Source organism: Chiloscyllium plagiosum, chromosome 23, assembly GCF_004010195.1.
Source record: "Chiloscyllium plagiosum isolate BGI_BamShark_2017 chromosome 23, ASM401019v2, whole genome shotgun sequence".
NCBI lineage: Eukaryota > Metazoa > Chordata > Chondrichthyes > Orectolobiformes > Hemiscylliidae > Chiloscyllium > Chiloscyllium plagiosum.
This window is the reverse complement of record NC_057732.1, coordinates 17454474-17467008: the sequence shown is the minus strand read 5'-3', so window position 1 is coordinate 17467008 and position 12535 is coordinate 17454474. Positions and strand designations below refer to the sequence as shown.

The 12535-nt window shown below is 40.4% G+C and overlaps 1 protein-coding gene across 1 annotated transcript in view; it reads right to left on the bottom strand.

Annotated features, from left to right (window-relative positions):
• The window catches only part of lrrk2 (leucine-rich repeat kinase 2), a 137733-nt gene that overhangs the window by 4784 nt on the left and 120414 nt on the right, over positions 1–12535 (bottom strand). Inside the window, exons 46-48 of the mRNA XM_043713611.1 lie at positions 10846–10918; positions 9148–9329; positions 2297–2446 (exon numbers count right to left, since the gene is read on the bottom strand). Of these exons, the coding sequence (XP_043569546.1) occupies positions 2297–2446; positions 9148–9329; positions 10846–10918 (405 nt within the window). The remainder of the gene's footprint in view (positions 1–2296; positions 2447–9147; positions 9330–10845; positions 10919–12535) is intronic.

Here is a 12535-nt window from a genome sequence, read left to right as displayed (position 1 = left end):
CTTATGATGAGTATGAAAGAGTTCATATTACAAAAGAGGTGGTGCTGGTGGGCTTAAAATGCAAAAAGGTAGATAAATCCCCGGGACCAGTTCAAGTGTTTCTCAGACATTATGGGCGGCACGGTGGCACAGTGGTTAGCACTGCTGCTTCACAGCGCCGGAGACCCGGGTTCAATTCCTGCCTCAGGCGACTAACTGTGCGGAGTTTGCACGTTCTCCCTGTGTCTGCGTGGGTTTCCTCCGGGTGCTCCGGTTTCCTCCCACAGTCCAAAGATGTGCAGGTCAGGTGAATTGACCATGCTAAATTGCCCGTAGTGTTAGGTAAGGGGTAATGTATGGGTGGGTTTCGCTTCGGCGGGTCGGTGTGGACTTGTTGGGCCGAAAGGCCTGTTTCCACACTGTAATGTAATCTAATCTAATCTAATTTGTGGGAAGCGAAGGCTGGCCCCCTTACTGAGAAGATTGGAGGATGGTTAACATGGTGCCATCGTTTAAGACTGGAAGGAAAACTCAGGAAACCATAGACTGCTGAACTTGACATCTGTGGTGGTGAAGTTGTTGGAGGGGGTTCTGAGAGACAGATTTCAATGCATTTTGAAAGGCAAGGACTGATTAGGGATGGTCAACATGGCTTTGTGCATGGGAAATCATGTCTCATTAGATTGATTGAGTTTTTTTTAAGAGATGAAAAATAAGACTAGTGAAGGCAGAATGGTAGATGTCTATATGGATTTCAGAAAAGCGTTCCACAAGGTGCCGCATGGTAGACTGATTAGTAAGGTTAGATCATACGGGATCCAGCGGGACTTAGCCAATTGGATACAAAATTGGCCTGAAGGTAGGAGACAGAAAGTGGTAGTACAGAACCACTGGACTACAGGCCTGTGACCAGTGGTGTGCCACAAGGATCTGTGCTGGGTCCACTGCTTTTCGTCAATTATACAAATGTTTTGGATGTGAATATAGCATGGTTAGTGAGTTGGCAGATAACATCAAAATAAGTGATGTTGTCTACCATGAAGAAGGTCTTCACACAAGAAAACAGGACATGATCAGATGGACCAATGGTCCAAAGATTGGCAAATGGAGTTAACCTAAATAAATGAGGTATGGTTGCATTTTGTTATGTCAAACCAGGGCAGGACTTATACAGCTAATGGTAGGGCCCTGGCAGGCATTGCCGAACAAAGAGTTGTGGTGGTGCAGGTGCATAGTTCCTTAAAAGTGGAGTTGCAGGTATATAGGGTGGTGAATACAGCTTTGGTACGTGTGCATTTAGTATGGGAGTTGGGATTTCATGTTGCCACTATACATGACATTGGTGAGGCCACTTTTAGAATAGTGCAAAAATTTTGGTAGATTTTCTAAAGGAAAGATGTTGTTAAACTTGAGATAGTGCTGAAAAGATTCAAAGGAGGTTGCCAGTACTCGAGTATTTGAGTTATAGTAAGAGGTTGAAAAGCCTGGGGTTATTTTCTCTGGAACATTGGAGGCTGAGGTGTGACCTTACAGAAGTTTATAAAATCATGAGGAGTATGGATAGGGTGAATAGCCATAGGCAATTGACCTCTTTTTCCTTGGGTAGAGGAGTCCAAAACTAGAGGGCATAAGTTTTGAGAGGGGAAAGATTTGAAAAAGGACCTGAGGGGCAACATTTTCATGCAAAGGATAGTGCGTGTATGGAACGAGCTGCCAGGGAAAGTGGTGGAAACAGGTACAATTACAACATTTAAAAGCCGCCTGGATGGGTACATGATTAGGAAGGGGTTAGAGGGATATGAGCCAAATGGGACGAGGTCAGATTGGGATGTCTGGTCAGCGCAGACGAGTTAAAACATAGGATCTGTTTCCGTGTTGGATGACTCTACAACTTTTAACAATCTTTAACAATCGCTATTTGATGTAAAGCAGTGACATCAAAATGGCCAGTTAATTTTTACAAACAATTTCTGCAATTTAAAAATCATTCCTTCAACTGATACAATATAAATTATAAAAAAACGTTTGTGAGCATTAGCTGCAGCATTGGTTGCTAGTAAAAGATCAGAGAATGAACAGTGTGAGGCCTTTTCATCATACAATTGTATTTCTTAAAGGAGATGGCACACCACTAACTTCTCAATAATAAGTGGGGATTAGTAATGAATGTTGGTCTTACCAACAGTGGCCATGTTTCATGAATGAATTGAAAATCCACTTCCACATCATAATTGAAGGGCACTGGCATTTAAATAATTGCCAGAACATGGTTTCTCCTCTAACATTTTGAGCTAATTGAAATCAGATAAATACTTACTTAAGAATAGAAGCACAATCAATTGACATAGTCATTTTGTACGACTTCTTGTCCCAAAGTTCAACAACATGGCTATCCTTCTTTGCCAGATAAATGTATTTATCAATCACCATGGTGATAATATTTCCATCACTGCAATACTTCTGGCTTCTGCAAAAATAGTAGAAACAGAAGAATGAATAATCATAATTTATTCCAACTATACTCAGTAAATAGCTAGTCTAAGAGTTAAGGAAATTATGTATCTCAGACAGATACAATTATGTATCCAAAGACTTAAATATTTACAAATTTGACCCTCGAACATTGGTGAAAATTGAGGCTGGCTATTCATGGAGTTTGAAGATACCATGGATCCTTAAAAATAGGATGTGATCTGTGGATACAGACACTTCGCACCCTGATTTCCAAGATCCAATTATTGACATCGGGTAAAAATATAGTATTCCACGATTCACAGCAGCTGAGAACATGAATTCTGCTGGGCTCTTTGAAAACTGCATATATAAATATCTGTTGTCATCTGAAGCTTTGTGAATGCCCTGCATTTCAAACTTGGAAAAAAAAGACTATGACTTTTATTATTGAGTGCTTGCAGATATGGGTTAGAAATTAAAATAGCATCTGGTTATGCAATTTCGAGAGAGATCTTTGTCAATATTTCCCTGGTACTACTATATCATGTGGAAGCTTGGCTGACTTTTAAAACTTACAACTAACTCAGTTTGGGTTAAGTGTTCACAATTTGATTGACAACTTAAGGAATCTACTAAGGATTATCGTATATACTTGAGTAATAATCGATCTCATGTAAAGGTCGACCCCATATCTTTGGCCAAATAACATGGAATTTTCCATCTATCTCATGTTAAAGTTGACTGTAGTTGTTCATAGTTAATAGACCAACGTTTATGAGTAAATATGTCAACTGTCACGTCCTGCTCCAGCTTTCCAGTCTTCCAGTCCGCTGGCTGTTGTGTTCCACTCTGGGTTTTCAGATTAACTGTAATTCATTTTGTTTTCTTTATTTGTTTAGAGATCAATTGGGCTTCTGCTAATGATACAGTATGAATTTTGATGGGCATGAAATTCAGCCCCTCAAAAGTTGTATCCATGTAATAGTCGACACCATAATTTAACCTTAAAAAGTAGTTTAAAAAATTTCACTATGTCTCGAATATATGCGGTGCTTATTTTGAAATTCTAATCAATTCTAGTCCTAGTCACAGAGCTGTACAACATGGAAACAGACCCTTCAGTCTAACTTGTCCACACCAACCAGATATCCTAAATAAATCTAGTCCCATTTGCCAGCATTTGGCCCATATCCCTCGAAACCTTTCCTATTTATGCATCTATACAGATGCCTTTTAAATGTTGTAATTGTACCAGTCTCCACCACTTCCTCTGCCAGCTCATTCAATACACTCATCACCCTCTGCATGAAAATGTTACCCCTTAAGTCCTTTTAAATCCCTCCCACTTTAGATCTATGCCCTCTAGTTTTGGACTCGACTACCCTGGGGAAAAATACCTCGTTTATTCACCCATCAATACCCCCATGATTTTATCAACTTGTATAAGATCACCCCTCAGCCTCCAATGCTACAGGGAAAATATCCCCAGCCTATTCAGCCTCTCCCTGTAGCTCAACAGGTAGTTGACAACATCCCTGAAAATCTTTTCTGAATCCTTTCAAGTTTCACAACATCCTTCCTATAACAAGGAGACTACAATTGAATGCAGTGTTCCAAAAGTGGCCTTAGTAATGTCCTGTACTGTCGTAACACAACCTCCCAACTCCTATACTCAATGCATTGACCAATAAAGTCATGATGTGGAAGTGCCAGTGTTGGACTGGAGTGGACAAGTTAAAAATCACGCAACACCAGATTATAGTCCAAAAGGTCTATTTGGAAGTACTAGCTTTCAGATCACTGCTCCTTCATCAGGTGGCTGTGGAGCAGGTTGTGTGTGATTTTTAACCTGACCAGTAAAGGCAAGCATACCAAACACTTTCTCACTATCCTGTCTATCTGCAACTGTACTTTCAAGGAACTATGGACTTGCACTCCAAGGTCTCTTTGTTCAGCAACAGTCCCCAGAACCTTACCATTAAATGCATAAGCCCTGTCCTGATTTGTCTTTCCAAAATGCAGCATCGCACATTTATCTAAATTAAACTCCATCTGCCACTCCTCAGCCCATTGGCCCATCTGATCAAGATCCCATTGCACTCTGAGGCAGACTTCTTCATTGTCCATTACACCACTAATTTTGGTGTCATCTGCAAACTGACCAACCATACTGCCTAAGTTCACATCCAAATCTTACATATAAATGACAAAGAGCAATGGACCCAGCACTGATCCTTGTGACACACTGCTGGTCACAGGCCTCCAGACTGAAAAGCAATCCTCCACCACTTACCTCTGTCTTCTACGTTCGATGTGGAAGAGCTGTTGACAGCTACCTGATGAAGGAACAGTACTCCGAAAGCTAGTGCTTCAAAATAAACCTGGTGAATTATAACCTGGTAATATGTGATTTTTAACATTGTTCTACCATCGAGCCTGTTCTGTATCCAAAATGGCTAGTTCTCCCTGTATTTCATGTGATCTAACGTTGCTAGAGGGCATAGGTTTAGGGTGAGAGAGGAAACATATAAAAGAGACCTAAGAGGCAACATTTTCATGCAGAGGGCGGTACGTGTATAGAATGAGCTGCCAGAGGAAGTGGTGGAGGCTGGTACAATTGCAACATTTAAAAGGCATCTGGATGGGTATATGAATAGGAAGGGTTTGGAGGGATATGGGCCGGGTGCTGACAGGTGGGACTAGATTAGGTTGGGATATCTGGTCAGCATGGATGGGTTGGACCGAAGGGTCTGTTTCCATGCTGTACATCTCTATGACTCTATATCTTTCTCCTCTCACCCTAAACCTGTGCCCTCTAGTTCTGGACTCACCCACCTCAGGGAAAACACTTTGTCTATTTATCCTATCCATGCCCCTTATGATTTTATAAACCTCTAGAAGGTCATGCCTCAGCCTCCTACATTCCAGGGAAATCAGCCCCAGCCTATTCAAGCTCTCCCTATAGCTCACATCCTCCAACCCTGGCAATATGCTTGTAAATGTTTTCTGAACCCTTTCAAGTTTCACAACATCTTTCCGATACGAAGGAGGCCAGAATTACATGCAATATTCCAAGAGTGGCCGAACCAATGTCCTGTACTCAATACTCTGACCAACAAAGGAAAGCATACCAAACGCCTCCTTCACTATCGGATCTACCTGTGACACCATTTTCAAGGAGCTACGAACATGCACTCCAAGGTCTCTTTGTTCAACAACACTCCCTAGGACCTTACCATTAAGTGTATAAGTCCTGCTAAGATTTGCTTTCCCAAAATGCAGCACCCTCACATTTATCTAAATTAAACTCCATCTGCCACTTCTCAGCCCATTGGCCCATCTGATCAAGATCCCGTCGTAGTCTGAGGTAACCCTCTTTGCTGTCCACTACACCTCCAATTTTGGTGTCATCTGCAAACTTTCTAACTATACGTCTTACGTTCACATCCAAATCATTTATATAAATGACGAAAAATAGTGGACCCAACACCGATCCTTGTGGCACTCCACTGGTCACAGGCCTCCGGTCTGAAAAACACCACCATCTATTGTCTTCGACCTTTGAGCCAGTTCTGTATCCAAATGGCTAGTTCTCCCTGTATTCAATAAAATCTAACCTTGCTAACCAGTCTCCTATGGGGAAGTTTGTCAAATGCCTTACTGAAGTCGATACAGATCCCATCAACCACTCTGCCCTCATCAATCCTCTTGTTACTTCTTCAAAAAACTCAATCAAGTTGGTGAGACATGTTTTCCACCCATAAAGCCATTTCGACTATCCCTAAATCAGTCCTTGTCTTTCTAAATACATGTACGTTCTATCCCTCAGGACTCCCTCCAATAACTTGTCCACCACCAACATCAAGCTCACTGGTCTATAGTTCCCTGGCTTATCCTTTCAACCTTTCTTAAACACTGGCACAATGTTAGCCAACTTCCAGTAAGAGGCCCAGCAATCACTTCTCTAGCTTCTTACAGAGTTCTAGGGTATATCTGATCAGGTCTTGGGGATTTATCCACTTTTATGCGTTTCAAGAAATCCAGCACTTCCTCTTCTGTAATATGGACATTTTTCAAGATGCCACCATCTATTTCCCTACATTCTATATCTTCCATGTCCTTTTCCACAGTAAATACTGATGCAAAATACACATTTAGTATCTCCCCATTTCCTGCGGCTCCACACAAAGGCCGCCTTGCTGATCGTTGAGGGGTCCTATTCTCTCCCTAGTTACCATTTTGTCCTTAAATGTATTTGTAAAAATCCTTTAGATTCTCCTTAATTCTATTTGCCAAAGCTATCTTATGTCCCCTTTTTGCCCTCCTAATTTTTCTCTTAAATATACTCATATTGCCTTTATACTCTTCTCAGGATTCACTTGATCTCTCCTGTCTATACCTGACATATGCTTCCTTCTTTTTCTTAACTAAACCCTCAATTTCTTTAGCCATCCAGCATTCCCTAAACCTACCAGCCTTTCCTTTCACCCTAACAAGAATATACTTTCTCTGGACTCTTGTTATGTCATTTCTGAAACCTTCCCATTTTCCAGCCGTCCCTTTACCTGCGAACATCTGCGCCCAATCAGCTTTTGAAAGTTCTTGCCTAATACCGTCAAAATTGGCCTTTCGTCAATTTAGAACTTCAACTTTTAGACCTGCTCTATCCTTTTCCATCACTATTTTAAAACTAATAGAATTATGGTCACTGGCCCCAAAGTGCTCCCCCACTGACACCTCAGTCACCTGTCCTGCCTTACTTCCCAAGAGTAGGTCAAGTTTTGCACCTTCTCTAGTACATCCACATTCTGAATTGGAAAATGTTCTTGTACACACTTAACAAATTCCTCTCCATCTAAACCCTTAACACTATGGCAGTCCCAGTCTATGTTTGGAAAGTTAAAAACCACCACCCTAACCACCCTATTATTCTTACAGATAATTGAGATCTCCTATCCCAGATCCATGAAGGATATTAATGCCTGATAAACCTCAGTTTTCTGAAGAGGTGGCAAAGTGGTAGACAGAGGCAAGTCTACAGATGCTGTTCGTATGGATTTCCAGAAAACTTTTAGCTAAGGTGGAAGCCCATGGAATTGAGGGCAAATTACTGACATGGATAGGAAATTGGTTGAGTGGCGGAAAACCGAAAATAGGTATTATGGATAAGTATAAAAATTGGCAAGATGTGGTCAGTGGTGTCTTTCAGAGATCTGTACTGGGGCCTCAATTACTAACAATATTCAGTAACGACTTGGATAATGCCAATAAAAGTCAAATATCCACTTTTGCTAATGACACAAAATTGGCCTTCATTGGAGACAATGTTGACAACAGCATAAAATTACAACAGCTTATTGATAGATTAGGTGAATGGGTAAAGCTGTAATAAATGGATTTTAATAAGCAAGTGTGAGGTTATCTTTATCTGACAAAAAGGGATAGATAAGGGTATTTTTAAAAATGCACGAAGTTAAATATAGTGGACGTCCATCGAGGTTGGGGGAAGTTCAAGTGCACAGCTCTTTAAACTGCCACTAACAGATGCAGATCATAGTCAAGAAGGCTAATGGAATACTGGCCTTCATATCTAAAGGGCTGGAATACAGTGATGCACGAAAATCGCAGAATTCAGGGTATACATTGTTGAGGTAGGTCCAGTGATTCAGAAAATTTCCTGACAAGCTTCTGCTTCGTTAGTCAAAATATAGCTGTCATTCTCTCTCTAGTTTGTAAAAATAGCATCCTGCTTTCCAACTTTTGTACTTTGAAACTGTTGGAGGCCAAAGACTTTATTCAACTGCAAAACAAGTAAGGATTTAATCCTGTAGCAATTTTAAAGTGATGCTAACCTCAAAATATAACCCTATCCATAGTCACATATCATTAATTACAAAGGAACAAGAAATAGATTACTTACAGTGTGGAAACAGGCCCTTCAGCCCAACAAGTCCACACCGACCCTCCAAAGAGCAATCCACCCAAACTCATTCCCCTACATTTACCCCTTCACCTAACACTACAAGCAATTTAGCATGGCCAATTCACTTAACCTGCACATTTTTTTTTGGACTGTGGGAGGAAACCAGAGCACGTGGAGGAAACCTACGCAGACACAGGGAGAATGTGCAAACTCCACACAGACGGTAGCCCGAGGCAGGAATTGAACCCAGGTCTCTGGCGCTGTGAGGCAGCAGTGCTAACCACTGTGCCACCGTGCCACCCTACTTCATCTCTGTCAAAGAACCGGAGCTTCAGAACATTCTCATTAACAATAACAGTTAATTTGGTTGAAAGATAAATGTCTAGCAATTTGAAACTCTTCCTAAAAGGATAGTCTTAATTGGCATTCTTTTCTTCAAATGTGTGTAAAATAAATTAAAATAAGTCGGCAGAATAGTTATTATCCTTCACCTAGTTCTGTTACATTTTATGATCAAACTTTCAAATAAGAAGTGAATCGATTAAAAAACAAAAGAAAAGTTAAACTTATGAGAAACAGATTCATTTTGGAAGCTACAGTAATAGGACAAGATGACAACCATCACATACAGATGACAAAATTGCAATATTTTAACAATTCATTTACATTTTTATGAAAAAGGCCACTGAAAATAATCAGCTTATATAATTCCATGTAAACCAAAACATGCTAAATTTATGCTAAAATAAGAGCAAAATCTCCAAAACGAACCAAAGAGTCTAATAACTTACAGAGTCCTTGTCTTTGTGTCTATCACCTTCTTAACTGTAAAATTGCTGCTAAGTGATATGATCTTTGTTCCACAGGTTGCCCAAAAAGCTATCTGTTCTGAAGAGAGTGATATGCTCAAGCATACCAAAGGAGTACTGATGTCACCAATATCCACAACCTTCAGGGGTGCGCCATCTTGGTACTGTCAGATCAGAATAAAACACTAATTACTATGTGTGTTGCTTTAAGTGTAGGATCACACAGGTTCAAAAGTTTTGCTCGAGTATCCTTGGATTCACATACTTGGAGGCCGCAAGACCTCTTTGAAAATGCACGTATAATACACCACAATTAATTTTGCTGGTTTTGTAAACCATTCAAATGAAGAACCTACATACATGCAGACATACAAGTGCACCATAAAAGTGAACAGGATTTGTCCTAAGCAAACTGAGTAAGATGCCTTCAAATGGGAGAAGTATTAGGACAAGTGTCAGAAAAGGTGGTAAAAGATTAATGAGGGAGAGAGGCAAGGAAGAGAAAGGGGTAAGTGAGAAGAGGGCAGAGGGGAGTGTAGAAAGGCTTGCAGAAGAACTTTAGCAAGGGAATTCCAGAGCTTAGATTCTACACAACTGAAGGCCTGACCAAAAATGATGAAGTGTATAGAATAAGGGATGCACAACATGTCAAATTGGATGAATTTAGAGATCTGGTATACACAAAGCAGTGATTCAGAAATGGGGAGGGACAAGCAGGGATTTTAAAATGATGAAGATATTCAATTGAGGCCTGTGGGTCCAAGTAGCTCCGCAATAAGAGGAACAATGGGCAAAGTTGTTCCTGAATGCAAGCTGCGAAGTTTTGGATGAATTCAATATTAGAGGGAATGGAAGATGGCAAGCTGGCCAGAAGAGCAAAGTTCAGAATCAACAGTCAAATGGATGAGATTTTCAGCAACTGAAAAATGAAAGACAGTGGATTTTGTCTTCTCAAAGTTTAGTTGGAGAAATGTGCTGCTTATCTGATATTAGATGTTGGACGAACAGTCTGGAAAATCAGAGCAGAGGAGATAGGGACACATGACCAAGAAAGGTAGCAGTGAGGTGATATGTGTATTGGTGCAAACTGACATTATGTTTTTAGATAATGTCATTAATGGGTGGCTTGTAGGTGAGAAATAGGGAAGAGTTTTGATAGATATCTTAAGGCTTTGCAGTAGTTAACTATATGAGAATAACAAGAAAAAAATCACTGCAGATGATTCTCTGGATTGGTCTGGAATAGGAAAAAAGTTGTTGCATAAGAATGAAACAAGATGAGGGCACTCCCACATAATTGGACAATGACAGAAATGCATTGGAGCAGAATGGTGTGGTCAAAAGCTGCACACCAAATGACAAGAATACAAAAAGGTAGTTTATCACTGTTACAGGGTCACATAGGATATAATTTGTAACTTTTATTAAGGCTATTGTAAAATTGTAGAAAACCAGAAATAAGATGAAAGGTGCTCAAATATACAGTCACAGGAAACATGGAATGGATTTGGGATACAACAGTACATTTGAGAATTTTTTTAAGGAAAGCAAAGCTGTGAATGAAGTTGAATCAAAACTTGTGTGAAAAAAATTCCATGACATGGATTGAGTCATACTTCGTGAAATGTTTTTAAGTATTTACACACAAGGCTTCTGTATTTTGATGAAAGTCAAGTTTACCTTTACTGTTGTATCCTTAAAAACAGCAAGCTTTCCATCTGCTGTTCCCACCAACAGGAAATTGTCTTCTTTGCTAGGTACAACAGAAAATATTTGGTGAGTATGTAAAAATCACCATTTTCAATGTCTGTCCATCAGAATGTTTGTAGTACCCTACCACAGAGAAAGAATTACATCAAGGGATTGACATTAATTCTTGTCATGCCAGTGACTCCTATATCCCAAGATAAAAGAAGAATTCTATTCTTTTCAATGATGTGGAGGAGCCGGCGTTGGACTGGGGTGGACAAAGTTAAAAATCGCACAACACCAGTTTATAGTCCAACAGGTTTATTTGGAATATGACAGCTACCCTTTGAAGGAGCAATGCCTCGAAAGCTCGTGCTTCCAAATGAACCTGTTGGACTATAACCGGGTATTGTGTTATTCTTTTCAATGATTGTCCTAAGGTCAGCAAGTCTGGGGAGTAGATACAAAATGCATATGACCATGTCAAATGTACCCCATATTCTGTTTTGCTTTCATTACAGTGAGAACTGCAACTTAAATCACCTAAGGTACTAAGCGATATGCCAGTGTCCTTATTACCATAATGATCAATGTAATGTTTGGTGGGTATGGAGTTTGAGAGTGGCAACATATCAGTGCCTCTTTTGCTGATGGGCTTTCTCCATGCTTTCTCCATTTTCACTAACTACTTGCTAGTTTTCAATTGGGTTTGGACCAGAGCTTTCCTCCTAAGTAGCTGCCTTCATCTGTTCTGCCCTTAATAACATTTTAGATTAGAAATGTATGATGAAGGATTCATTTGGTCCAAAGTTTAAAAAGGTGAAACCACATCGAAACACAAAACTCATGAAAGAAACACAACAAACAAGAGACAGACAGTTGCACCTACTCTGAGCCAAAAGAGGGAAGGAAACAAACTGTACACACAAGAAAAGAAAGCCCTAGAAAACCTCAAAAAAAAAACAAAAGCATCGTTATATTACCTGCAGACAAGGGTCAGCTCACAGCTATCCTGAACAGAAGGGACTACATAGAGAAAGCCAATGCACTACTCGCAGACACCAACACCTACCAACAGGTGGTGCTAGACCCGCCCCCACAACTAGGAAACAAAATTACTATCTCCTAAGAAAATTACACAATTCCTGACAATTAAACATGACGGAATTCCAGTAAATGCAACCAGACGGGACCAACACCCCATGATTCTACGGACTACCAAAAATCCATAAACCAGGAGCCCCCCTCAGACCCATAGTCTCACTACCCGGAACACCAACTTACAAACTGGCGAAAGAACTACACGCAAGACTGAAATACCTAGTAGAAGAGTCACAGCACTCCATCCACTCCACCCAGGAATTCTTAAAAATCATCAAAACACCAAAATAGAGGATGACGAAAATGATCTCATTCGACGTAGCAGCACTGTTCACCTTCATCAACATCGACCTGGCAAAGGAAACACTTACCAACTTTTAGAAGAGACCATCACACACACCCCAACCACCATCAATCACATTACCAACAAAAACATCATGAAGCTAGTGGACCTGTGCCTCACCACCCACTTCACCTTCAACAACATAATCTACAAACAAACCAACGGCACACCCATGGGATCTCCGCTATCAGGAATCATAGCAGAAGCGGTAATGCAAAGACTAGAACAAACAGCCCT